Consider the following 27,186-nt stretch of genomic DNA (forward strand, 5'->3'; position numbering starts at 1 on the left):
CGGGGGAGGAGGCCTAGTTACCCTCCAATTCTTTGGTTACTTAATTGGCAACTAGAACTTTTATTTTTTTTACGAACGTTTTAATTAGTAAAAATATACGAATTAACTTACGAATAAATAACGAAATTAATAACGAATAAAATAACTTACGAATTAACTTATGTAACGAACTTCTATATTCGTAAGTTTTTATTACGTATATGAGGGGTTCGCCCCCTCGTCAATACCTCGCTATTTACACTAAAGCTTAAATTGCGTCCCAATTCCTTAAGAATGACCCCTGAATCACACAAAGGCCGTAGAATAAATAGTTGAAATTACTAAAAAATACTTTAGCGTAAAGATTGAGCTATTAGGAGGAGGTGAACCCTCATATGCGTAATAATTTCTGTTCGTTTTAAGTTTTAATTCTGCTCTTTACTTTCAGTTGAAAAAACTTTATCATATTTATTTTTTGATTGGTCTTTTTTAAAAATGCTAGAAAATCCTGCGCCCCCTTCATGGAAATTCTCTTCCCCCATGACAAAATCCTCCATGTAAAGTTCCCCCCACATAACCCCTTCCCCTCAACCCCCCCCCCTCCCCAACTAAAAAAATTCCCCTGAAAACGTCTGTACGCTTCCCAATAACCATTACTATATATAAACAATGGTCACAGTTTGTAACTTGCAGCCCCTCCCACGGGGACGTTGGGGGAATAAGTCGTCCCTAATAACATAGTTATTAGGATTTTCGACTATGTTGAATAAAATGGCTATCTCAGAATTTTGATCCGGTGACTTTGGGAAAAAATGAGCGACGAATGGGGCCTAGGTGCCCTCCATTTTTTTGGTCACTTAAAAAGGGCACTAGAACTTTTAATTTCCGTCAAAACGAGCCCTCCTGTGACATTCTAGGATCGCTGGGTCGATACAATCACCCATGGGAAAAAAAACACAAAACAACAAACAAATAAACACGCATCCGTGATCTGTCTTGTGGCAATTAATACAAAATTCCACATTTTTATAGATAGGAGCTTGAAACTTCTACTATAGGGTTTTTAGATACGCTGAATCTGATGGTGTTATTTTCGTTAAGATTCTTTGACTTTAAGGGGTGTCTCCCCCTATTTTCTAAAATAGGGTAAATTTTCTCAGGCTCGTAACTTTTGATGAGTATAAATAAACTTGATGAAACTTATATATTTAAATGCAGCATTAAAATGCAATTCTTTTGATCTAACTATTGGTATCAAAAATCGTTTTTTTAGAGATTCGGTTACTATTGAGTCGGGTCACTCCTTACTACAGTTTGTTACCACGAACTGTTTGATAAAGATTTTTTACTTATATTCCTAGCTGTGCTGCTAACTTTCTTAAGACGCCATAATCAACTTCACAAATTGTTTTCCTAAAATTATTCAGTCTATCTTCCACATTGTCAAATTTTAAGCTTTCCGGTTTAAACTTCAACTGTTCCAGGAAAGTTTCTCTCAAATTCTCATCCTGGAAACTACCAACACCATAACTTTCCGGGAGGTTTTCACCTTTCCAAAATTTCAGCATTAAAATTTACCCTGGATACTACTAAATGGTGATCATTACTTTTTAACATCAATAACAACACTCCTATATACCCTATTATCTTGTATTGATCCTGCCAGTCTTCAATCTACAATAACATATTCAATAAGGTTTGCTGTCTTACCACCACGTGAGTACCATGTTAACCTACGGGCCATTTAATGGCCAAATACTTAATTGGTTATAACTAGATTGCAAAATTGAAAACCTGCAAAATTACCTGCAAAATTGAAGCCGTTTGTTGCCATTAGCCCTTTCCTTTTCTTATACAGAATTTATTTAGGCTAGGACATCATCTATCCCTATTCCTATCAACCTTGGCGTTAAAAGGTCCTAATAAAAACACCATATTTCTACATGGAACCCTGTCTATCTGCTCCTGTAACTGTAAGTAAAATTCATTTGAGTCACTAGTAACTCTGTCAGTCGGTTTTACAAGGGCATATACTACTATAACTGATATCCTGAAGTTTTTTAGTCAAAAACGAGTGATTAGTATTCTATTATTGATACCTTCCCGGCCTAAACACGACTTAGCAGCTTCCTAATTCATCATGAGCCCTACCCCTGTCTACGTACCCCATCCTTCCTGTCTGAGTAAATAAATTCTATATAACCTAATTCAATACTTCCAGCCCCTGAGATACGAGTTTCTGAAAATCCTAATAATTCCAGTTCCAATCATTCGAATTCGTCAGTCAAAATGTCGATGCGATAGTTACAATACGAGGGTAAAATCTTGCCGTCTATTTTATTATTTGTTTTGAATTCTTATTTATTAAAATTATTTTATTTTCATTGTTCTTTGTAGACCAAAATTATTATATCTCTTAATTTCAGGGGGGAGGAAAGAAGAAAGACGGTACATATGTGAAAAAGAAATCCAGAGGATCAAAAACTGGCTCACGGAAAGTAGTTTTACTAGACGGAGCTCCAATCACTGACCTCACACGAGAGCAGCTAATTCTGCGTCTAGAACACATTATTTTGGAGCTTGAAAGGGAGAGAGAGGAGCGTGTCTACTTCCAAGCAGAACGGAACAAACTGCATGAAATATGGGAAGCAGCAAAACAAAAATGCCAAGAAACAGAGAGTCAGGTCTTGTGCCTAGAGAGGGACATGGAAAGTGGCAATGCAGCATACAGGAGCCAAATTACTGAGCAGAGGCAAAGACAAGCTTGGCTGCTTCAACAGCACCAAATAACACTCACCGAATTTCAGGTGAGTACAGACCTTGACATTGGTGTCAATTCAGGAAAATTTAGTAGGAGAGCAAATTTGTCGTTTTTTCAATGATAATGCAATAAGGTCTGTGTTGATATTACCTGAACAATTGTTTTGGGTCATGAAACTATTGTTAATAGATACATTTTGACTTTTTGAACATCTTTTCTCTTTTGCAAAACTACCGTTAACTCACCGTTATGGAGTTATTATTTATGTATTTAATATATGCTATGCTTTACCCCCACCCCTCTAATGTGCAAATATATAGCCCAAATTTGTTTCTAAACATTACAGATTCGCGATTTCAAATATCCGATCAACGAAAACGGAAATGATTGCAATTCTATATGTGTAAATACAAGAATATTTGGGCCGAAATAACTCCATAACAGTAGTTTTGCAAGAGAGAAAAGATTTTCAAAAAGTCAAAATGCATCTATTAACAATAGTTTCATGACCCAAAACAATTGTTCAGGTAATATCAACATTGAACGCAACATGAAAGACATTTCCAGAGAAAATTCTCCCAGAAAGGGCTATTTTTAAAATCCAAGGAGCTCAACAAAGGTTGCCCCCGACCACAATTGATGTCACTGTCCATGAGGGTATAAATGCAATATGAATGGTACCACTACAAATAGTTTGAGAGGTGTTGTATCTTAAGACTATATCATATCCAATATAAACTATAAACCCAAAGTATCTAACCGAGATTCAAGTGGCTAAGGATCTAGTGAGTACAGACACCATATAAATAATACCACCACACTGGCCAATACCACATCTACCCTTAAAATCTGTAGTTCGGCTACTTCAGTGGGTGTCAAATTAATTCACCCTCTGGAATCTGTTAGAACAAAAGTGGGAACAAATTTCAAAACTTATCAAAGGAAAGGTAGATCGTTTTTTAACAAGAAAATAAAAACTGGAAAGTTTTTAAGTATATTTTTTAGTTTTATAGGTAGATATTTCTTAACAGTAAAATAAAATGCAAAATTAATTGCTTTATCTATTTGATCAGTTGTAATAATATCAAACTATTAGAGCCCGTTGTTGACAGTAAAAACTGGATGGTATTCATGTATTAACAGCTACCATAGTACAATGGTCGTAGAATTTTTTTTGGTGGATTAGAGATCCTAACACAGTGTGGCAATGGGGTTTGCAAATTAGTAGTTTGAACTTCACTAATTGCTTTTAGTAAGCTTTATAGTCCAGGCAACAAAAGAGTAGACAAAAATACTCTTGTTTTCTGGTGGTCACGCGACCACGCGATACATCTGTTCCACGCGATCTAAAAGCAGGTTCTGGTCATATCGAACCCATTGATTACGGTTATACATCGGAATAGGTACCTCCGAGGGGTACCTTTTCAAGTTTGCAACTCTATCTGTTACAAGGCTCCTTCAAGGCGTGCAATTTAAAGGACGCAGTAGATAATTATCTAAGAGGCAGTTCTAGTGCTTTCTTGAATAACAAGGCTCAAAACATGGCAAGCTGCTTAAAACTGCCCAAAAGGGAAATGCACTTTTGCCAGCCCTGCAAAAGAATCAGAAGCAATTAAAAAGTTCTGTTGAATGTTGGTAAAACAACTGACATGCTAAAAAAAAAAAAAAAAAAAAAAAATACTTCAGCATGAACTCCTCCAGTATTCCCAGGCACTATTCGAAACTGAATTCGACGGATTCAGATTCGTTTGAAAGAGTCTGATCTGGAAAAATGTTTGATCTGAAAAACTTGATAGAAGCGTTGTTTTGCCTAAACTCTAGGGCCGTTTTGAAAAAAAAACGGGTTTTGGAGGAATATTAAGAAAAGAACTTGTTCCGATATGATTTAACAAAGCCTTTTGAAAAGTATTGCTTGGTGTTGGGGTATGCCTAAAGCCGAAAGTAATGTTGGAAATGAAAAAAGATGAGTATGAAAATGTAAAACAAGGTTTTTAGATTTGAGAAGGTGTTAGTGTTCTAATATGAAATTCACAAGAGAAAATAAATGAATAAGAATGAAGAAAAGCTACGTCTTTTTTAGTATTAGTCAAAGGAAAACAGACTTAAGGTTGAACTTCTAACTTTAGTGGATAAGATGAATCTAGTGGTAGCGCCTTGAATTTCCTTGCGGTCGTGTTTTCTAGTATATGTTGAGGATCCCTAGCTATACATCTAGAGAAATTCCTGGTCATATGTTTACTCTAGGTTTATTGAAAGCTTAAGACAAATAAAGAAAATGTGACAATACAGAAAAAGTATGTCTTTTCGAGTGTTAATTAAAGAAAAAAACTTTTTTCACAAAATACGTTTTTCAAAGAAAAGCAAAGAACTCCATTAAACCAAAAATGAGGTAAAAAATAAAATTAAATAATCTACCAATCGTAAAACTACCACAAATAAGCATTGATAAATAAATTAAACCCAAAACGAACAAAAATTTCAATAAACAATGGAGTCAAACTCAAAACGAGCAGAAATTAACATGAGTGGGGTTTAAAAGCTCTATGCCTTCCGAAGGCCAGGACATAATTTTGCAGTATACTGAATATTAAAACGAAGTGAAAATAAGATTAAACTCTAAAACTGTAGAAGGGTTAATGGGTTCTAAGCAGTAGAAGGGTTCTAAGCCTCGCTCCCAAAGTCTGAGTTTGGACAATCCAAAATTGGATAGAAAGAAATTCGAAAAAAAGGTTTATATTAAACCAAAGTGAAAATATGATCAAACTCTACAAAGTATGTCTTTTCGAGTATATTTTGAAATGTTTGCATGTCAGAAAACAAACTTTGGAAAAAGAAGAAAAGATTATGGTCTAGTGAAGTCTTTTTCACATGAAAATTTTTTTTGCTTAGCAAGAAAAAATGCGACATTGAAGCTACACCATATTGAGATAACTAAAGGCCCCACCCCGAATGCGACAAAAAGGCCAAAAATTTTCATGATAAGAAAATATGATAAGAAAACTACGATGTACTGCAAAAGGTAAAACACCCTTAAAAAAGGACTTGATGTTGATAAAGCAAAGGACCTAATTCAAAGAAAGTCTCATCTAAAAGCCTTCTGAAATTGACTGACAGTAAAGGGCTCTCGAATAGTACCTGTGAATTACTCTGTATGGGATATGCATAAACCCGAGAAAATAATAAAAAGATGAAACAAATCTTAAAATATAGAACATAATCGGTTAAAACCATCAATATAAAGAATCAAAAAGGCCTAATTCAAAGTAAGTTGAACTTAAAAGTTCTTAAATACAGAAGAAGATCGAATCGTAAAATATTGTAACAATACTCAATGAACCATAAAACCCCACCTTTAACTCATGTAACTCTGACAAAAAAAAAATCGGTATAAATTGATAACATATAAAAGTTTCGAATAGACCTAGTTCAAAAATAAAAACCTCCAAAAGTGCCGAAATTTCTGTATATTTCATTTAATCTACCGATAATTAGGAGAATAGAGCGATATGTGTTTGAGCTACTCCAGGAACTAGCTACCAAAAGAAAGTGGGACTGCAAAGGAAATCACTCCGAAAGAAAAAGCTCCTGAAATAGGATGAAAAGCCACGCGTCCTTTAACTAAGAAAATAAAAATAATATGAAAAAAAAAATTAAATATAGGAAAAGAATAATTTAAAAATACACGAGGTATTTTGGTACCTTCACCTCCGAACAAGAATACCACCCTTCCCCAAAATAATCTGGATAGGACCCTGCCGGGGCAAACCTCCTGGAGTGCTCTCCCCCAAAGCACCCTGTAATGGTTGAGACCCTAGAAAAAAAAAGTCTGGACCTTAAGAATGGAAAAAGGTATTAAAAGGAAAAAAAATTCGATTGAAATTTTTTTAGGTATTCAGATACTCATGTGAACCATAAGCCGTTGCAAAAAAGATTGAATTTTAAAATATTGTAACAACACTCTGCTAACCCCAAAACCCCACCCCTAACTCATGTTGTTCTCACAAAAAAAAAGTTTGGCATAAATTAATAATATAGAAAGTTGTGAACAGACCTAGTTCATAAATACACCGAAAGTTACGAGAATAGAGTGATAAGTGTTTGAGCTACTCGTAGGAACTAGCTACCAAAAAAAAGTGGGCTGCTAAGGAAAACTCTCCAAAAGGTAACAAGCTCTTGAAATGGGATGAAAAGTCTACGTCTCATGGCCTCCTCCGTCGATGTAACGCCCCAAATTCAACGCACTAAGATGTAATAAAGAAAACACTTAAAGGAAGGGTATTGTTATTGTACAGAGTAAATTTTAGTGAGTGGCGTATAATACACAAGTACCAAAATTCCTCCCCCCCTACGAAAAAAAAACAAAACTCAAATAAAATTCTCAAATTTTGAAAGCCTTATTTTCCACTAGGGTTTATTTTCTGGGGGGGGGGATATTTTTCGCAGGGTATATTTTCCACGGGTGGGTATTTATCTGCAGGGGGTATTTTCCCTGGGGGTATTTTCTGGGGAGACATTTTCAGGGGAGGTATTTTCTGGGGAGTATTTTCCGCGGTGGGTCTTTTCCGGGGGGAGGGGGTAAACGCTGGGGGGCATATTCTGGCGGTAAACGCTTGAGGGGGGGGGGGGGTAAACGCCTAGAACCGTGGTTTATCCCATGTGAGCTGTCAGCGAACATTTGACTGATAAACACCAAGCATTAACTAAGAATTTTCTCTTAATTGAAATTAGAGTGGAATTTAAAACGTAAGAAAAATCTCACTTCTTATCTCCAATATTGAAACCTCAAAGATCTTGCTTTGAGGCCTGACAAAAGCCTGACAATTTGGCCTGACAAAAGGGGCATGGTCTATTTTTATCAGGGCTTCATTATTTAACTGGCCAACAACCACCCAATAACAGCAGAAATGCCTTTTTGACTCACAAATATTTTCCTACACATAGCTATTTAAAGGGGTAAGGGCAGCTGGGACAAGCTGCCCCGAGCGCCGTGACTTGGGGGTTTCCGACTTTGATAAAATTTCTCCCTTCTTTTCGGATTTTTTCCCTATATTTGAGTAGGGAGGGGGCACTGCAATTCATTTTTCCTCGAGCACCACCAACCCTAAGACGAAAATAGCGAAGAAGACCACACTTCCTTTCCATAACAAACAAACACAAAGTAGAAACAATAGGGAGAATCTTTGGATAACAGTGGATATGAAATCAGTGGATATTTCGGCTCCATGTCCAAGGGCCGTCTTCAGCACAATACGAGAAAGAAATATATATATATATATATATATATATATATATATATATATATATATATATATATATATATATATATATATATATATATATATTTCTTTCTCGTATTGTGCTGAAGACGGCCCTTGGACATAGAGCCGAAATATCCACCGATTTGATTTCCACTGTCTTGAAAAGATTTTCCCTGTTGTTTCTACTTTGTGTTTCTTTGTTCCAACCATAAGGATGAATCCTGGTCTGCCCAGAATTTGATAATTAGCAATATTATAGTTCATACATTATCAACTCGGCTTTTTTTGTTTTTGTAGTTGAAAAACCAAGAAGCCATCGAAGAATTCCGGTCGGAAGCACTATCCCGAGAAACGGAGCTAATTCAGAAAATTGAAGAGCTAAAGATAGAACAAAGGTCACAAGCCCTTAAATCTACACAGGAGATTATTTTGCTCAAAAAGGTTGGTGTAATAAAAATTTTCTAATCATTTTCTGTAGCTGGTTACTAATTTGCAAGAAAAATAGGCTTTGCCTTTCAGTAGGCATGCTTTATTTATAAAAAAAATCTTTCGTATTGGAAAAGTGGTTTGTATTGCCTTCTTTCAAATGAAAACAGGGCTCACTATGGAAAGAATCAGGCTTTTATTAAAATCAATCGTCTTTACAGAAAAAAACAACATTCAAAAAGCAGGATAAAAACTGCTTTCAATTTCTTTTCGTAATTCATATTTTTTCAGACCTCATATAGTTTAGACGAACTGTTATTCAGTTGTTTTGGTTGAAAGTGGCTTTTTCTTATACATATATTATTTCAAGGTTTTACCTGCATCGCCATCTATCCAAAGTAAACTATGTAGATACCATTGAGGTCAAATAGACAAATGGATGAAGAGTGAAGACACCACCCCCAAGAGAATGAGGGTTTTAATCCCATGAACAAGGGTTCACCGCATAAGAAAAAGTACTTACATAAGAATCAAATTCCATTCATTAATTAATTTAATATTTCAATCAAATTTACATACAGAAAAACTTAAAAAATTAAAATTACAATTGTAATAAAAATTTGGCAATAAAGTTAAAATAGACAATTAAAATAGACAATTGAAAATAGACGAGTTGAAATGGACAATTCGAGGAGGAATGAAGACACCAGACACCACCCCAAAGAGTGAGGTTTTAATCCCATAAACATGGTTTAACCGCGTAAGATACAGCGCTTATCTAAGAATCAAATCTATTTATTAATTAATATAATATTTCAATCAAATTTACATACAGAAAAACTTAAAAAAATTAAGAAGCATGCATAAATATATAATCAATGAGAGGTTTAGGCTCTACTGATAGAAAGATATAAGCATCGATTTATTATATCATATATGAGGGTTACATAGTAACTGAATATGTTTTAACATTTTGAAGAAGTGCTGGGGGCTCTAGTGCTAAAAGTTTAAGAGACGACCCAAGTGGATCAACCCGTATCGGTCCCTGAGACTCTCATAACTGGTTACACGGCCCTTATTATCAGTTCATTGATAATAACAGGGAATGTGTTATTTTCATTATAAGTATTGTGGCCGAGCCCACAATCTGCTCTATCAATCCATCGCCATCAATCTAGCAGAAGCCTGGAGAAATCTAGGGAAAACACAAGAAGTTTCAAATAATTTGGCCCCAAACACAAATTACGCTCCTGTCCGAGGCAGAAAATCAGGAGATCGTTATCTGTGGTAGGCAGACCATTGGTCAGAATACGAAAAAAAAGCTACTCATGAAAACAAGCCAAGGCTCAAGTTACAATGGCTCAATGGCTCCATGCCAAAAAAAACACATTAGTGGTGTTATACTTTACAAGGAGTAATACTTTTCCTTGCCACATATTTTACAAGCTGTCGGACATTATCTTTCCTAACTATATTCCAGCCTAATATGCACATCTCCAACTGGTATCTAATCCTGGCTAGTCATTCTTTTATAAGTTTAAATAAAAAGAAAACAAGTTTTTTTAACAGCAAGCAAGGAGCGACATTAAAACTTAAAACTAACAGAAATTATTCCGTATGTGAAAGGGGTTGTCCCCTCCTCAACGCCTTGCTCTTTACGCTAAAGTTTGACTCTTTTTCACAGTTCTACTTTTTAAAACAATAAAAAACTTTTGCTTAAAGAGCGAAGCGTTAAGGAGGGGACGAACTTAAAGTTGAGGAGGGTACAAATTTATATATTTAAAATTAGCATTGAAATGCGATTCTTTTGATGTAACTATTTGGTATCAAAATTCCGTTTTTTAGAGTTTCGTTTACTATTGAGCCGGGTCGCTCCTTACTACAGTTAGTTACAACGAAGTGTTTGATACCAACTTGTTTCCACAGCAATCTCATATTTATGTCAAATTGGGGAATAAGCTTTTAATGATAATAATAATTTATTTGTAGCCCGCTGTACAAGTTTAAGATAGTGGAGTATGAAAGAAAAAGAAATAGCGAAAATAAAGAAATAAAGAAAGTACAGAAATAAAGAAAATTTGGGTGGGATGTTTTCAAGATTTCTGAATGCCTGTAGCGCCATTGTGTTTAGATTGATTAAGTAACTATTTTCACTTCCCAGTCATTAAGTCCCAAAATATCTTTAGTCAGCGTGGGGCTAAACTTCAGAATCACTTCCTTTGTTTCTGTGCTCACTTTTACTTAGTTACTTTAATTATCACAAATACTTCTATATCATTTCTATGTTATTATGCAATCACTTCTATAGTCCGTGCGGCATAGTAGACTATAGACGCGTCTACTATAATCATGTACCTACTTGGCTATGCAAATTTCGTATTTAGCACAGCTTAGTTTCAAGGCTTTTTGTCAATCTGGAATTATATTTAAGGTTTTATTAGTTGAGTAATATTAGAGGCAGCTATGATTAAAATAGAAGATATGATGATATGTCAAGTTTATTTGTTGCTGAAACAATTAAATTATTTATTTCCAAAACCGTGATCGCTTTAAGCAGTTCTACTGAAGCTAAGATTTATTTTTATTTATCCTCAGGCTCAAGGAGAAGAGATAGTTGCAATCCAAGAAAAATGTGAGACTAGAGTTAGAGACGTCACAGCATCAAGTCATCAGAATATGGAGCGACATATTGAGCAAATGAAAATACATTATGAAAAGGAAGTTGAGGTAAAGCCATCGTTAGAAACTAGTTTATTGCTAAAAAAGTTTAACATCAGAAATTAGCTTGGGTAATATCTGATATATATATATATATATATATATATATATATATATATATATATATATATATATATATATATATATATATATATATATATATAAGATCACGGATGCGTGTTTATTTGTTTTTCCCCAGGAGTGATTGTATTGACTCGGTGATTCTAGAATATCGTGAGATGGCTCATTCAAACGGAAATCAAAGTTCTAGTTCCCTTTTTAAATAACGAAAAAATTGAAGGGCTACTAAAACCTCTCTCACGCCCCTTTTTTCATAAAATAGTCCGATCAAAATTTTTTTCAGCATAGTTGAAAGGCCGAATAACTGTGTCTATGGGGATATCATGACCCTCCCACACCCACTGGGGGAAGGTCTTTAAGTTACAAAATTTACCCATTATTTACATATAGTATTTGTTATTGGGAAGTAAGCATACATCTTTCGGGGGAGGGGAGAATTTCTGTTGGTGGAATTTTTCACAGGGATAATTTTTCATGGGGAGGGAAGTTTCCAGGAGGTAAGTTTTTCAGGGGAAATTTTACACTTGAGATTTTGCCAGAATTCCTATACAAAATTCTTCTTATGTCTTGCTTTCTCATTGCCGACTGAATTTTACACATAGAGATGTTAATGGTTATTGCCCGGGGTAAATTTTCACCAGGATTGACCTACCTAGAGAATAAATCCGCGGGGAGGAGGGGTTTTTCCGTGGAAGAGCAGCCAGATCTCCTGGAATTATACAAACAATCATCAGAAATAAAAAAAAAAAAACAATTTTTTTCTACTGAAAGTAAGGAGCAACATAAAAACTTACAACGAGCACAAATTATTACGTATGTGAGGGGGGATTACTCCTCCAGAACACCTCGCTCTTTACGCTAAGTTTGAGTTTTGTCACAATTCTTTAAGAACGACAACAATAAGAAGCTTTTTTTAAAGTACTAAAAAACTTTAGCGAAAAGGATGAGGTGTTTTGGAGGAGTAGCCCCCCTCATATACGTAATAGCTTCTGTTCGTGTTATATTTTAATGTTGCTCCTTACTTTCAGTTGAAAAAGCTTGTTTTTTTCAATAATATACAAAGATAACTTGGAAGTGACTAGACTATTCAAATGAGAGGAAAACTAGATAACCACAAAATAAATGAAAAGAAAAAAAAAACAAAATCAAACTATTAAATTCAAATGAAAACCCGTCTACAAAAATATAGAAAGGAAAGAGTATAAACGAAAAAAAAAAACAAGAGAAATAAGTGTTTACGCTTGAAAAAGAACGACAACATTAATAAGTTATAACATAAAAATAGAAAAGAACCAAAAATCAAACGTAAATGAACTAGTACCCGAAACTGTGGGTGACCTGAAATTTTTGTAAGTGTAACTGAACCACCATGCAACTGAGCCACCGTGCAACTAAACCCCCGAGTAACTGGACCCCCGTGCAACTGAACCCCCATGCAACTGGACCCCCATGCAACTGGACCACTGTACAACTGAACCACGTGCAACTGAACCCGTGTAACTGAATACCTGTGCAACTCAAACCGATTTAACTGAACCTCCGTTTAACTGAACCCCCTTTAACTGAACCCCCATGCACCTGAAACCCCGTGCAACTGATCCCATGTTAAACTTAACCACCGTGCAACTGAACCCTCGTGTAACTGAACTCTTACCATACGTAACTACTTACCTATTAATTCAACTATTTATTTAAACCTCAACTATTTAATTAAGACTATTATAAAAAAAATAAACTATCACCTATATATAAGAAAAAAAATGAGATAAATAAATATTTAATTGACGTAAAAATAATAATGATAAATAAAATACAGAAAAATAATAATAACAAATAATAATAAAAAATCCAGTCTGCATCACTCTTCAACACTGAGTATGCCAACCCTACGGGCAATTTTTGATGAATTGCGTCACTGTGACATTTCCATGCCAGATGGAAATCAAGATAAAACCAAGGTATCGGAAATGATCAACTTGTCGACATCAGTTAACACATAGAGTTACCTGGCCAGATACACCCAGTGGTGAACCAACGGCAAACACAGTTAAAATGGTATAAAACAGTTAAAATTGTACATCAGCAAACGGGATAAGACACACATCTTTCAAATAAGGATGCATGAGAACAACGTAGAAGCAGTAGACCTAACACTTACTCTTGTGGTACTCCAAACGTCCCTGGAAATACTGCTGAGCTCACTACATACAACACTACTTAGGGATCTCCCTGCGAGATAACTTTCAAACCACCTTAAACAATTTCCACAGGCGACTCCAATCGACTTAGTCGTGTTTGAAAATCAACTGTATCGAATGTTTTGGGAATATCTATAAATACAGACCGAGGTGTTTCACATATTGATTCCAAATGTTGTTGCAAAGCATTCGTTGTCGAGTGCCTTTTTTTGAAATCCGAATTGGGTCTCACTCAGCAAACCATTAGCCTGTAGGAAACTATATAGGAATTTATAAACAACTTTTTCTGATAATTTCGAAAACAATGGAATGATCGAAGCTGGTCTCCAATTCTCAATTTGCTTTTTAGTACCTCCTATATGAGGTGGTATCACTTTTTCAACTTTTAGCTGATCAGGGAAAATGCCATTTTCAAGTGACAGGTTTACAATAAAAAGCAGACACGGTAGAATATACTATTTTTTACACCATTTTGGACTTTAATACCAATATTAGAGAAAAAATTACCAAACTTATTTACAATTCTAGACTTATCATCAGGGGCGAACCTTTCAAGTTCCGTTTCATCCTCTCCAATTTCATCGTTCCCAGCATTCACTTCATTTATCGGTTTCCATGTTTCTTTCATATTTCCTTTACTGTTTGCAAACTTTCCATAATAATATTTGGCCATAGCTTTGCGACGTAATTTGGTCGCTAAATTGCGCCGATGCTTTTTTAAAAATTCATGCGAACCATCATTTTTGTCATCTAGATATCTTTGATAAAGCTCAATCCTTCACTTTCTTTTTTCCAGTATTTCACTCGTTATTCATGGCTTAGAGGGTTAATGTTTCTTCACTTTCATTACCATGATGTGAAACGCACTATCATGAATGGGTAGAATAACAGACATTAGATTATCTTGTACTCTCGAAGGGGAATCTTCTTCAGAAAAGACGGTGGTCTAATCGTTAACACAAACTTCCTCCACAAACTTTTTAATATTCCCTTTTTTCACAAACCTTGTTTTTATTTTCTTTTTCTTTGGTCTCTGCAACTGATACTTTATAAAAACTTCATAAATACTCATCGATAAAATATAGTCAGAACCAGGAAAAGCCAAAACATCAGCATGCCAAAGCTTCAAATCGGCAGAAGGTATGGAAATATTATCAGTTAGGGTTGCACTGTGTCCAGTAGTCCCGGACAGAGTGTATAGAGAATATTTCAAGCGGGTATAGACCATTCGACATCCTAAAATTAAAAATAAACATTATGATCAAACCAATCAAGCAGGTTAAAATTAAATCACCCACTACAATGTGACTAGCTCCGGACGGTACCTTCGAAATCAGCTGACTTGTACCCCCCACAAAATCATCCAGGTGAGCACTTGGCGGCTTATACACCATACTAATTATGTTTTTTCTACCATCAAATTAAGTTTTAATTGAAAAAAACTTCAACATTACCACTACGGTCCATCGTAGTGAATTCAACACCAATACGGTCCATCACTACTCGGCTCTTAACACGAAGACTAACTAAAAAATGTTCCAATTAATTTCAAAATATCCAGGTAGCTTGTAGCCACGTGGACATTCCAAGAACATAGTCGCAGACTCTTTTCTTTTATATCATGATTATGTGGCAACCGAGCATAATCACTCTCTTTCATAGGCTTTAGCTCAACAATCGGTATATCATCATCACCAGTAATACCTCCTGATAAATAATCCTGAAGACTAAATCGATCTTGATCAGACATAATCATTTTTCACATACAAGAACAAGAAATAGCAGGTAAAAATAAAATAAATAAAAAATAACACAAATGTTTAAAAGACTATACTAGGTCGTCAACTGACCAGACGCCTGGTTGGAGCAGTCTCAGTTTCACTCACAAAAGTATGGCCTTGACCAGACCACACACTGAGATTTCCAAACTTATCTCTTGAAGCACTCAGAAGATCGTCCTCACGTTTTGTAAGGTTCTCAGCTATAAATAAGCCTGAGCCACTAAGCTGCTTCTTCGTTTTAAACAAATGGTGAGCTATTTCTTTTGATTGAAACTGGACTTCGAGCATTATTTGACCCAATTTGAAGTCACTGAGCACTGACCATGTCTGAATACTTAATATTAGTTAGAGCCATCTTGACAAACAATACACAGTTGGTGGCGTCCCTTTCACTGTGCAAAGGAATCTGCTTCACATCATTGAGCAACAGGGAATCAGCTCTCCCTTCCTGCTCTATGTCGTCTAACTTGAGCTTAAGCTGTTTCACGGTTTCGCAATAAATCAATCATGCATGCAGGTTTTTAAATATTTTTCAATCAGTCCAAATTCAGGATAAAACTCAACATGTACTGCATCATAGATTTCTGAAATCATTGTTTCAACTAGAAACTTCGCATGAAAATTAGCTGCAATCTGCAAAGCCGATTTTTTTCGCTTTTCGCTAATTTTATTTTTAGCTTTTCGCTCATTCTGTGCAGCAATTACTAGTCTACCTAGATCATCAGTGGAATCTGAGAGTTGGCTATCTGTTACTGAATCTTGCCCCTTTTTAGGACCTGCCAGTAAACGTTAGGATGATTTTTTTTTAACTTTTCAAATGCATGCTTAACACCCTTAGTTTTCTTTGTTGATGCCTTCTTTCTTCCTTTCTTTCTTTCCTTCTCATTGTCATCAAAACTAAGTGGACTCGTGGCTGAAAGAATCTGATGGTCGTATTTTTTTTTATCGTAGCCAAAAAAAATTGTTGTCTCTGGTATTTGTATTTATTCCTTCTAGGGTTCGAACCGGCTATAAGGGATAACCTGTAAATTTGGCAAGGAACAAATCTTTAATTTTAACGTTAGCCGGATTCATAACGGCAAGAACAAATATAAAGAATTAATAAAATTAGAATTTGATTAGTATCAGATAGAGACGAAATTAAATTATCTTCATGTTTGCAGGCCCACGGATGACAGTGGAAATCACCTTAATAGTCGGTGGTGCGATGAACCGTGGAGACTTGCTGATTGTTAACCATGTTTTTCTGACATCCAGAGCACCATCCACGAATAAAATCTAATTTTTTCCACACACCACCCTTGGCTATCGTGTCCAGTTTTCTCAATTTCAAACGACCAATTTCACAATTTTAATATTTTTATAGGCCCCCCCCCCTATAGAAAAAAACAGATAAATGCCCTGGATGCCGGCCAGGGGATTTTGTGTCAATTTCTACATCCACCCTCCCCTCGTCTCTTTTTTAGAACTAATTTTGTATTTATCTCAAGGCTCATTGAGAGTTTGGATGTTTTGATATTAAAATGCACCCTTTGAGGCATCTCCCTCCCTCTCTAACCACCAAACAATCATAGAACCCCATTGTAGAGGTCTAAAGCCCTTATATGCAAATGTTTGGAATTGTAAAACAACAGGAAATTTATCTAAGATAGAAAAATTTCTATAAACCTTAAAAATATTTTGGCTAGTTTGGGAGAGAAGAGATTCCTCAAAGGTTCAATTTAACACAAAAACATCCCAGCTCTCATTAAGCCTTCAGATAAATACAGAATTAATTCTAAGAACGAGACAAGAGGAGGGTAGAAGTTGAAATTTATGTGTCATCCTGAAGGCCGTATTCAGGATGTTTGTTTGAGGATCATTTTCTCCGGGGGGAGGGGGACGACAATCTTTAAGAAACACATCAAAAATGTAAAATTTATGTTTAATCCCTCTTGATTACTAGGAATATTTCTAGTCTATGCTGCTATTATGAAAGTAAAGAGCAACATTAAACCTAAAAATGAGCAGAATTTATTTTTTATAGGAAGGGGACTGCTTCTTCCTTATCCCCACCTCCGACTCATGGTCGTAGAAACTTCAGAGGATGCTTGGACTCAGTTTAGAAACTTCAGTTGCTTGGGACTCAGTTTAACCGTTGCATGATCTCAATGGAAACTGATGGCATAAAGAATATTTTCAACAGATCCTAAAGCCCTTTAATTGGTAGAACAATAGAAAAAACTAATAGTAGTATGGGAATAAACTTAACAGTACACTAAATATCCAACGAATATGCAATAAAGGTACATCTTGCATTATATTTCTTTGCTGAATGTAGGAATGCATTAACTTAGGCAATGAAATCTATACAACATCTTGTATGGACCATATGTTATATTAGCATCTCAGATAGGTGAAAGAAGATTGTAGCGGGTCTTAAACTTTCATCAATGTTCTTTCATATTTTGTAGATAACATGTATATATATAGCAGACTGTAGATTCAACTCTCAGCCATCATATACCTTAACAACATATATACTTTATTTTTTTAAGGTGTAACTCTTAATACTTAACATATTTGACCCTCGACCCCACCAAATTTTGAAAAAAGGGCGTAATAGATACCAAGATATGGCCAAGACTCAGTATCGAAAGGGGGGGGGGGGGTATATCTTTGAACGAAGCAGCATGGATACCCTCTCCTACTTCAAAGAAGTAAATTTTTATCAATGACGGAAGAGAATTGGGAAATAATCAAAACATATTTACTTTAATCCATTCTTTTTAGTTGTTAACAACACCCCTCTTTCTCCCTTTCTACTGAAAAGCTGTGTCTATTCACTTAAGTTAAACAAAAATTTGTTGTCGATAATTTTTTGTGATCCTCCTCGTTTTAGGATTTGAAAGAGCGACACAGAAAGCAAAACGATCGAATCAAGGCGACTCATGAGAATACACTAGAAGAGATCTCTGACTATAACAAAGAAATCGTCGAATCACAGCAAGTTCAGATTTCCTCTCTCAAGGTAGGAAAAACGGCATTATGTCTTTTTTTCATCTGAAAACAATCACCATGGAGTCCAAATCAGATTGTAAATTTCAACTCTTTTTTTAATTAATCAGAATAATTACAACAGAATAATGAACCGCCAGTGGGGATATTATGCGGGGTTCATTAAAAAGAAAAAACAAGAAAACAATACAACAGAACATTTTGAAATTATTAAAGGAGCATATAAATTTAGAATGTAAGACCCTAAAAACTATTTACAATAGGATATTACAATAGATATTATAATATACGGAGCTGAAGGCGAAAATCGTGTTTGATTGGATCAGAATTTAGTTTGGCAATGTTGTATTCTCTTTGGGCCCACTTTCCTTTCAAACAGTTCGTGGTAACGAACTGTAGTAAGGAGCGACCCGGCTCAATAGTAACCAAAACTCTAAAAAATGGAATTTTTATGCCAATAGTTACATCAAAAGAATCGCATTTTAATGCTAATTTTAAATATATAAGTTTCATCAAGATTAGTTTTACCCGTCAAAAGTTACGAGTCTGAGAAGATTTGCCTCATTTTAGAAAATAGGGGGAAATACCCCATTAAAGTCATACAGTCTTAACGAAAATCACACCATCAGATTCAGCGTATTAGAGAACCTTAATGTAGAAGTTTCAAGCCCCTATCTACAAAAATGTGGAATTTTAGTATTTTTTGCCAGAAGACAAATCACGGATGCGTATTTATTTGTTTTTTTTTTTTTTTTTTTCCAGGAGTGATCGTATCGACTCAGTGGTCCTAGAATGTCGAAAAAGGGTTCATTCCAACGGAAATTAGAAGTTCTAGTGCCCTTTTTAAGTGACCAAAAAAATTAGAGGGCATCTAGGCCCCCTCCCACGCTCATTTTCTCCCCAAAGTCACCGAATCAAAATTCCGAGATAGCCATTTTATTCACCATAGTCGAATAACCTAATAATTATGTCTTTGGGGACGACTTACTCCCCCGCAGTCGCCGTGGGAGGGGCTGCAAGTTACAAACTTTGACCTGTGTTTACATATAGTAATGGTTACTGGGAAGTGTACAGACGTTTTCAGGGGTTTTTTTGGTTTGGGGGGAGAGTTGAAGGGGGGGGGGTTACGTGGGAGGATCTTTCAATGGAGGAATGTTTTATTGTGGAAGAGACTTTCAATGGAGGGGGCGCAGGATTTTCTAGCATTATTTAAAAAAAAACAATGAAAAAATAAATATGGAAAGTTTTTTCTACTGAAAGTGAGGAGCAGCATTAAAACTTAAAACGAAAAGAAATTATTACGCATATGAGGGGTTTACCTCCTCGTATTACCTCGCTCTTTACGCTAAAGTATTTTTAGTAATTTCAACTATTTATTCTACGGCCTTTGTGATTCAGGGGTCATTCTTAAGGAATTGGGACAAAATTTAAGCTTCAGTGTAAAGAGCGAGGTATTGACAAGGGGTGAGCCCCCTCATATACGCAATAAAAGAATACGAATATAGAAGTTTGCTACGTAAGTTAATTCGTAAAGTACGTATATTTTTTACTTATGAAAACGCTCGTAAAAAATTAAAAGTTGTAGTTGCCTTTTTAAGTAATCAAAACATTGGAGGGCAACTAGGCCTCCTCTCTCGCTCCCTTTTTTCAAAATCTTCCGATTAAAACTATGAAAAAGCCATTTAGCCCCAAAAAAATTAATATGCAAATTTCGTTTTAATTATTTATGCATGGAGAGCCAAGATAAAAAAAAATACATTAATTAAAAAACGTCCAGAAAATCGACAAAAATACAAGTTTTTTAAATGAAAGTAAGGAGCGACAATAAAACTTAAAACGAACAAAAATTACTCCGTATATGAAAGGGGTTTTTCCTCCTCAACGCCCCGCTCTTTACGCTAAAGGTTTTTACTGTTTTAAAATGTAGAGTTAAGAGAAAGAGTCAAATTTTAGCGTAAAGAGTGGGGCGTTGAGTAGGAAAATCGCCTTTCATATACGGAGTAACTTTTGTTCGTTTTAAGTTTTAATCTCGCTCCTTACTTTCAGTTAAAAAAACTTGTTTTTCTTTATTTAATATCTGGTAATAGCTGACTCTTCTGAGTGAATTAGATAGGAGTTTTAACCCATATTGGATGTTCAAATTTCTTATTTTTTTTAATTTGACAACTGTGCTATAAGACAAATGCCACACTTAACTATATTCTTACGATGATGAGAAACACGGTTTTGAGTTTTTTGTGCTATAGTTCCTCTGTTTCCTTATTTGTAGCTTTGCAAATCTTTTTTTTTTGTGTATGTCTTTTTTTTGTTTTTATTTTGTCTAATTCGTACTAAGAAGGAGAAGGATCTTTGCTCCAACAAGGGTATGGATGCTCCCAGAGTTGGATCTAGTACAAAGTCCTTTGTAGGCTCAGACATCTTGGACAGAACTTCCCAATCTTCACCTTACTAGAATGTAGTCTAACCGAACTGCAGTGAAATTATTATTACTGTGCCAAGTGATGCGTTGTCAACCTTTGTTGACTTTGCAACAACAAGTTTGTAGTCGCGAGCAAACAGGATGATGTGCTCGCCATTTTAGCATCGATGTCCATATTTGCAGCGTCTAATGACGTCATATACTGATTGGCCGGTAGGTCCAACACGGCCATTCCAATCTCCTGGAGATTGGAAATCTCCTTTAGAATCTCATTTCTGTACGCCCTTGCTCCATGTAGAATGAGTCTTTTCGGTCTTTCCAGTTTTTTTTTCAGTTTTGTTTGTTTATTAACATGTTTATGTAGACTAATTACACCCTAAGAGAGCACTGCCCGGAACGGGTGACAGTATTCATTCATTCATCAAGAAAAGAAATGTAAGGTAAAAAAGAAAAGAAGAAGAAGGGAAAAGAAAAGAAAAGAAAATTAATAAAACGAAACATAGAGAACTATCGGTAGAAGAAACTAGGATCTAATTCAATATTTTCCAATAAGAAGCTTTTAATCTTACTTTTGAACACGGGTAGGCTATTAGCATTTCTCAAAGTATTTGGCAAATAATATCAAATTTTCGGTCCGGTAAATTTGATTGAAAAACCAGATGACGTGAGACGTTTCGTTTCTGTAACTAGTAGCGATGCATGTCGAGTATCATGTTGGGGAATTTCATCATTCCTTCGAAAAGCCGACATAAACGACTCAGGTGCGGTATTTGTGCTTACTTTATAAAGTTTCAGCAATCTTTTTTTCTCGAAGTCGAGCCACATTTAATATCTTAAGTTTTATTAAAAACGCCTTCTCCCTCTGACGAGGCTCAAGCTTGCAAATTGCATGTATAGGTTTATTCTGAAGAATTTGAACTTGCTTCAATTCTGACCTATAATTTGAAGCCCAAATGCTTGTTCCATATAAAAGATGTGAGTGGAATAGACTGAAATGTAGGATCAGTAATATTTTCTGGGAAAAATAAATTTCAGTTTATGGAGAACACCAACCTCTTGACAGCTTCATACAAAGGAATTTAATGTGGATTGCCCAGTCCAGCTTTTCAAAAATTATTATACATAAATATTTAATGAGGTCAACTCGTTCAATTTCTTCATGGTACATAGTATTTATCTTGCTGTCATAAACTGGGTCATTTCCAAGTTCAAAGATGATATACTTCGTCTTTTTTTAATTATAAAAAGTAATGGTCCAAGAAATGATCCCTGGGACACCCAACAAGTTACATCGAATGAATCTGATAAGTTACCATTAGCAAATATTTAACAACGTCTATTTGTTAAAAATGACCGAATCCATTCAAGAACCATCGACTTTATCGACTTTAATGTTTCAAGAAGGATGCTTATATTGATGCTTTTTGATTCAATATCAAAGCCACTTTGATGCTTATATTGAACAGTCTAGCCTTTAAGCAGATGAGGGCAATCCTTGGGCTAATAGGGTGCCAAGCAATAAGCTTGTTTTGAGCTGTAGTACTCAGCATGAACCCCACTCCGTGAAGTTCGAAACCATCCTGTACTCCATAGTTCAAAAATCAGTACTTATAATGTGATTCCGCTATGGGTATCCATTGGACAGTACGCTCCAGACTCTCGTTTCAGAAAGGGAGATCACACATCCTTCTCACATGTGCAATTCATCAGATATTCTTTCATTGATCTTACATTCCAGCAGAATAATCAAAAAATGTTTTTCATCTGGCTGATGTGGGTCGGGTTTGCTCATTTATCGGCCTCGGCACGATCCCAAAGAGCGAGGGCGTGTCGTTAAATGTCGAGGATACTGTAGTTGGGGTAGTTCGCTCAGTTATTTGCTTCGCCACTGTTCTTAAAAGCGAGGGCGCTTCGTTTGAAGCTGGGGACGTCGTAGTTGATGAAAAACTATTCAGACCATATTTGTTTGACCGTATGCTGTCCAGACTCAGTGCACCCTGTGTGCACTGGCATTTGACTGCACCAGGTGTATGGATCGTTGAAAGGTCCAATGGTCTACTGCTTTGAGGTGCACAGCTTGGGTTTCCTGCTACTGGTTAGGAATAAAAAAGCTCGACCAATAGATCGATTCAGAACAGAGATTTATTGATCAATTGATATACAACATCGAGATGAAGTGCAAGATCGGTGCATTCATCTTGAAAGCAAATCCAATCTTTTCTGTCTAAGTTTCTGGAAGTATTTTCAAAGCATTCCTTTTTGGACGGGTAGTAGTCATACTTCCTAATGTTTTTTTTTCAGATTTGTCAAAAATTGAATGAAATAATGACGGTCGTAGATTTGCTTACTGCGGCAATGGAATTGTCGATTTCAAACTGATGTGTCTTGTAATAAGTGCCAAGTGCCATAAGTTGTAAAGTTTCATAGCATTTGACCATTCTTGAATGAGTATTTAAAAGTAAGCTGTCATTCGTAGAATTTCATCAACTGCAATTGCAATTGCGAACACGTACAATTGTCCCAATAACTGGATTCATCCCATTCATATTTAGAAATTGAGATATTTATGATAAATTTCATCTAAATCCATGATTTAAATCCATATCGTCATACCCATTAACGTAAATGGAATTTTAAAACAGTATTTGCAAGAAATTATGTAAGAATTGATGACTAAAATTGAATTTTTAAGTTTAAACAAAAATAAATCAATTAATATAACTAGTCTTTTATTAGAATTGTCGATCATGCTTTTTTATAGCTATCCTGTTTTCTATTATTTATTCAACAGAACAAAAATGAATACATATGCTGAGCAACCCACTTTCTAATTTTCTTTTTTCAATAAAGTAGAATGGTCTCTATAAATCTCAATTCTCCACCCCAAGATAAAAAAAATAAAATAAAACTAGTACCCAAAAAATTCGTGCATAATTTTGTCAAAAGTTCTTTTCGTTGTTTTTGTTGACACTCCTCTCAGTAGGTCTTTGTTATGTATCGAGGGTTACAATAAATTATTTTTATTATTTGCCTTCTAAAAGATCAATGCATGGATCTTCCACAGGTCCTAATCTTTCATTAATGTTTTTTCTTTTCTAGAATAATTTTCTTTTCTTTTGAACTATGCTACCAGACAACCTATCAGAGGAATGCTTTCGATGGATCTATTTTAAAGCCACAGAAATCGGTTAGACTGCGTTAATTTAATATAATATTATAATTTTTATTATTAATTATAAGTATAATTTTATAATTAAGGATAACATTTTGATTCTGATTTAGGAAGAAAATCAAGAACTGAATGAAGCACTTGTGAAGTCAAAGAAACGTGTTTTGTTACTTGAAAAAGACTTGACTGAGGTCAAGAATAAGCTGAATTTATTGGAAGACGCTAGAGATGCCCTGAAAAAGTATAAGGAGGGATTTTCTTCTGCGCTGATGTCTTTGGAAAAGATACGAGACGACCAAAAAAAGCATAAGGAGAAATATGACAAGTTATGCATTGAAGCTGAAGGAAGAAACCAAAAGCTTATAAAAGTTAGTATGATATTATTTCAATACGTCTCTTTTAACATAAAATTTTTCCAATTAATTAATTTAATTGATTAATTAATTCATTAATTAATTATGATTAATTACAGTTATAATTAATTGTAATTATTTAATTAATTTAACTAATTAATTAAATTTAATTAATTAATTAAGACTAGAAGAATCGCTTACCTCGAAGTACCAAAGATAGTAAAAATGTTAACTTATTGTTTGGAATGAACCGTATACATATTAAAAGATTGGAAGAAATGGCGGATGCGACTTTTACAAATAAATATCTTCATGTTGAGTTATGCTGTTTTTGACAGTAGTTGGCACCAAATTTAAAAACAAATAAACATAAGCTAAAAACTGGCTAAAAATGAACTATAAACATGTGACACTTATCATCAGCATAGGAAGTTGCAGCATTTTTCTGATGGTGTATTTGTCTTAGAGAAGCGGAAGATTATTAGTGTTTGACTTTTAGCGGCGAATAATGTTGTTAAACTAACTGATTAGCTTTAATTATTTATTTTCACAGTTCAGTTTGGCAACACTGAAGAAAATGTGCTTGTACCCTAAAAACTTCCCATTTGTGAAACAATCAAAAGAAAACTATTAGGAAATTGCTTTTTGAAAATTAGAAATATGCAAGGTTAGAAAAGGTATGAACAGACCAAAAGCCAAAAATGGCCTTAACACTTTGACAAAGCATTTTATAGGCTGAATTAATTTTTTTCTTTTTGTAGCTGCTGGGTGATTCCCGTGCAATATATGAAGGTGAAATTGGATCCGGCCTAATTGATACAATGTGCTGGGAACTACATATATAAGGATTTAGCTTAAGTATTTGAAGATTGAAAAGCCACCCTTCTAAGCTTGTTGAGACTAGAGAGGGTTGTTGATGTTATTGTTCTTCATATAAGATAAATTCATGGGAAGACCCATTGGTGACTCCTCCATCACCATCCTCACAGCAGAAATTCTAGTTGCACGGTCCTCCAAGTTAGTGAGGTGGCGACAGCTCTGTCAACCCATCTCTGACAGATACCGGCTAATATCCAGAAGTATTGCCGCCGGGAATTGAAAACCATACGGTTAAATATATTCCCGTGATTCATATGGGAAGGGCAGACAATCGTAATTAGGCTCTTACATCTAAAGGCCACCTCGACAAGTAATACGCCTGAGGATCCAGCTACACTAATGAAAGCCGGAGAGATGACCCATGCTTAAGTTATAACAACCCCTTTGTATTGGGTGCTGGAATGTTAGTTCAATGGTGTGTTTGACAACAAGAGTGTTTATTACAAGAGAATTCAGAATTTATTTTTTGGGTATTTTGGTAGGCATTTTATCACAACAAGAATTCAGACCTTACAACACGGACATCCCTGGACAACGCCTATCCAAAACAAGAACGAACGAAACAATTGAAAATGGCCTTGTCTTTACTCCCCAAGGACAGATTTCACTTCATTGGTATCATGTGACTGCTCTGGTTAAGCCAGCGCAGGACCTCTTCTGAATAATAGAGCCGCAGTTAACATCCTACAATAGCAAACTAAACCGTCGTGATTGAACTTGGCTTGTTTTAAAAGCGAGTTTTTTCAGCATCACTGTTATTATTTCATATACTTCCACAAGAATCTGTGAAGAATTCGTAATGGACAAGTTCTATGATAAGCTAACAGAGTTGATTAAATCCATGACAAGGCAAAACCTTCTGATCATTGCAGAAGCAGACAATGAAAGAGTTGGACGCACTTTTGGGTTCAAAGATAATTGCAAGCAAGGGCAAAGACTTATGGAGTTTTCTCTGCTGCACATCCTTGTGATGCCAACACTCTGTTCAAGTACAAGCCATTGTATAGGATTGCCTGGAGTTCCACGGCTGAATAGGTGCAACCACAACTGGACTACCCTCTTACACCTGTTCGATGGAAAGCTCTATTATCAGCCCTGGGGTGCTAGGCCCCCACTAAAATTTCCCCCTGAAAATCTACCCCAGATAACAACTTCCCACCTAACATTCTCTCCATATGTAGAATTGCGTATCCAGGAAATACTTCCCGGAAATACTAGAATTGTGTATGAATCCAGGAAACTTCCCGTTAGAAAGTATCCCCTAGCTGAATTTCCACCCCATGAAAATCTTTCTGCAAGCAAAAACCTCACCCAAGAAAAATGCCACAATGTTTCCCACTGAAAAGTACTCAAACTAGTCCAAATAATATAAAATCATGCAGCAAGGCCTTCGGGGTTGACACAACCCCCCAGAACCTTGGGAAAAGGGTTGTAAGTTGTGCCCTGGGAGAAAAAACACAGTGCCTTGGACAGATTACACGGACATACTGACAATGGACAAATTGCAAAACTTACAGCCCTTTCCCTAGGAGCTTTGGAGGGTCATATCATCTCCAGAGGGATATTTATTGGACTTGACCTTTCAATTATACTGAACCAAAGGACTATCTCAAAATTTCGCTTGGATAGCTTTGGAAAAAAGGAGCGTAGGAAGGGCACTAGTTACCCTCAAATATGTTTGGCCACTTAGAAGGGCAAAAATTCTTTGATTTTTCAAAATTAGCCCGTTTAATGATCTTTTATGATGAATACTTATCTTCTCCCTTTCGTCTTTCTCCGCGCGGAAAGTGTAAATTTTCTAGGGGGATTTTCTGCAGTGACGGGGGAGAGATTTTCCAGGAAGACATCAGCCACCAGGCTGTATAATCTATAGAGCTACTGAAACCAGCTCCAAAAATACCCTCAAACGCATAATAGTAAAGTGTTCACAAGCCTGAAACTGGCTGTGTGAAAAAAGGCAATTCCCCCCGCCCCACACAGAGGGACGACGTAGAACGCCAGGAAGGCATTTTTACGGTTTCTGCAACCTCCAATTGGTTCAGCCTCCTTGCCTAGAAGACTCTGATGAGTTCCTGAGTGATACTGGGGACGAATAGAGGTCAATCAGAAAAAATACTAAAAATCAAGCAAAAAAGATTGCTGGAAGAAAATGGAAACTAAAAAAATT

General features: G+C 35.6%; 1 protein-coding gene across 2 annotated transcripts in view; it reads left to right on the plus strand.

The window, feature by feature from the left end:
• The window catches only part of LOC136033273 (epithelial splicing regulatory protein 1-like), a 219,262-nt gene that overhangs the window by 190,539 nt on the left and 1,537 nt on the right, over positions 1–27,186 (plus strand). Inside the window, exons 14-18 of one of the 2 annotated variants that reach the window (XM_065714031.1) lie at positions 2,406–2,786; positions 8,296–8,439; positions 11,020–11,151; positions 18,084–18,212; positions 23,901–24,155. In XM_065714031.1, coding sequence (XP_065570103.1) covers positions 2,406–2,786; positions 8,296–8,439; positions 11,020–11,151; positions 18,084–18,212; positions 23,901–24,155 — 1,041 coding nt within the window. The remainder of the gene's footprint in view (positions 1–2,405; positions 2,787–8,295; positions 8,440–11,019; positions 11,152–18,083; positions 18,213–23,900; positions 24,156–27,186) is intronic. The other variant, XM_065714032.1, reaches the window with a different exon arrangement.

The sequence above is a fragment of the Artemia franciscana genome, chromosome 11 (assembly GCF_032884065.1).
Source record: "Artemia franciscana chromosome 11, ASM3288406v1, whole genome shotgun sequence".
Classification (NCBI taxonomy): Eukaryota; Metazoa; Arthropoda; class Branchiopoda; order Anostraca; family Artemiidae; genus Artemia; species Artemia franciscana.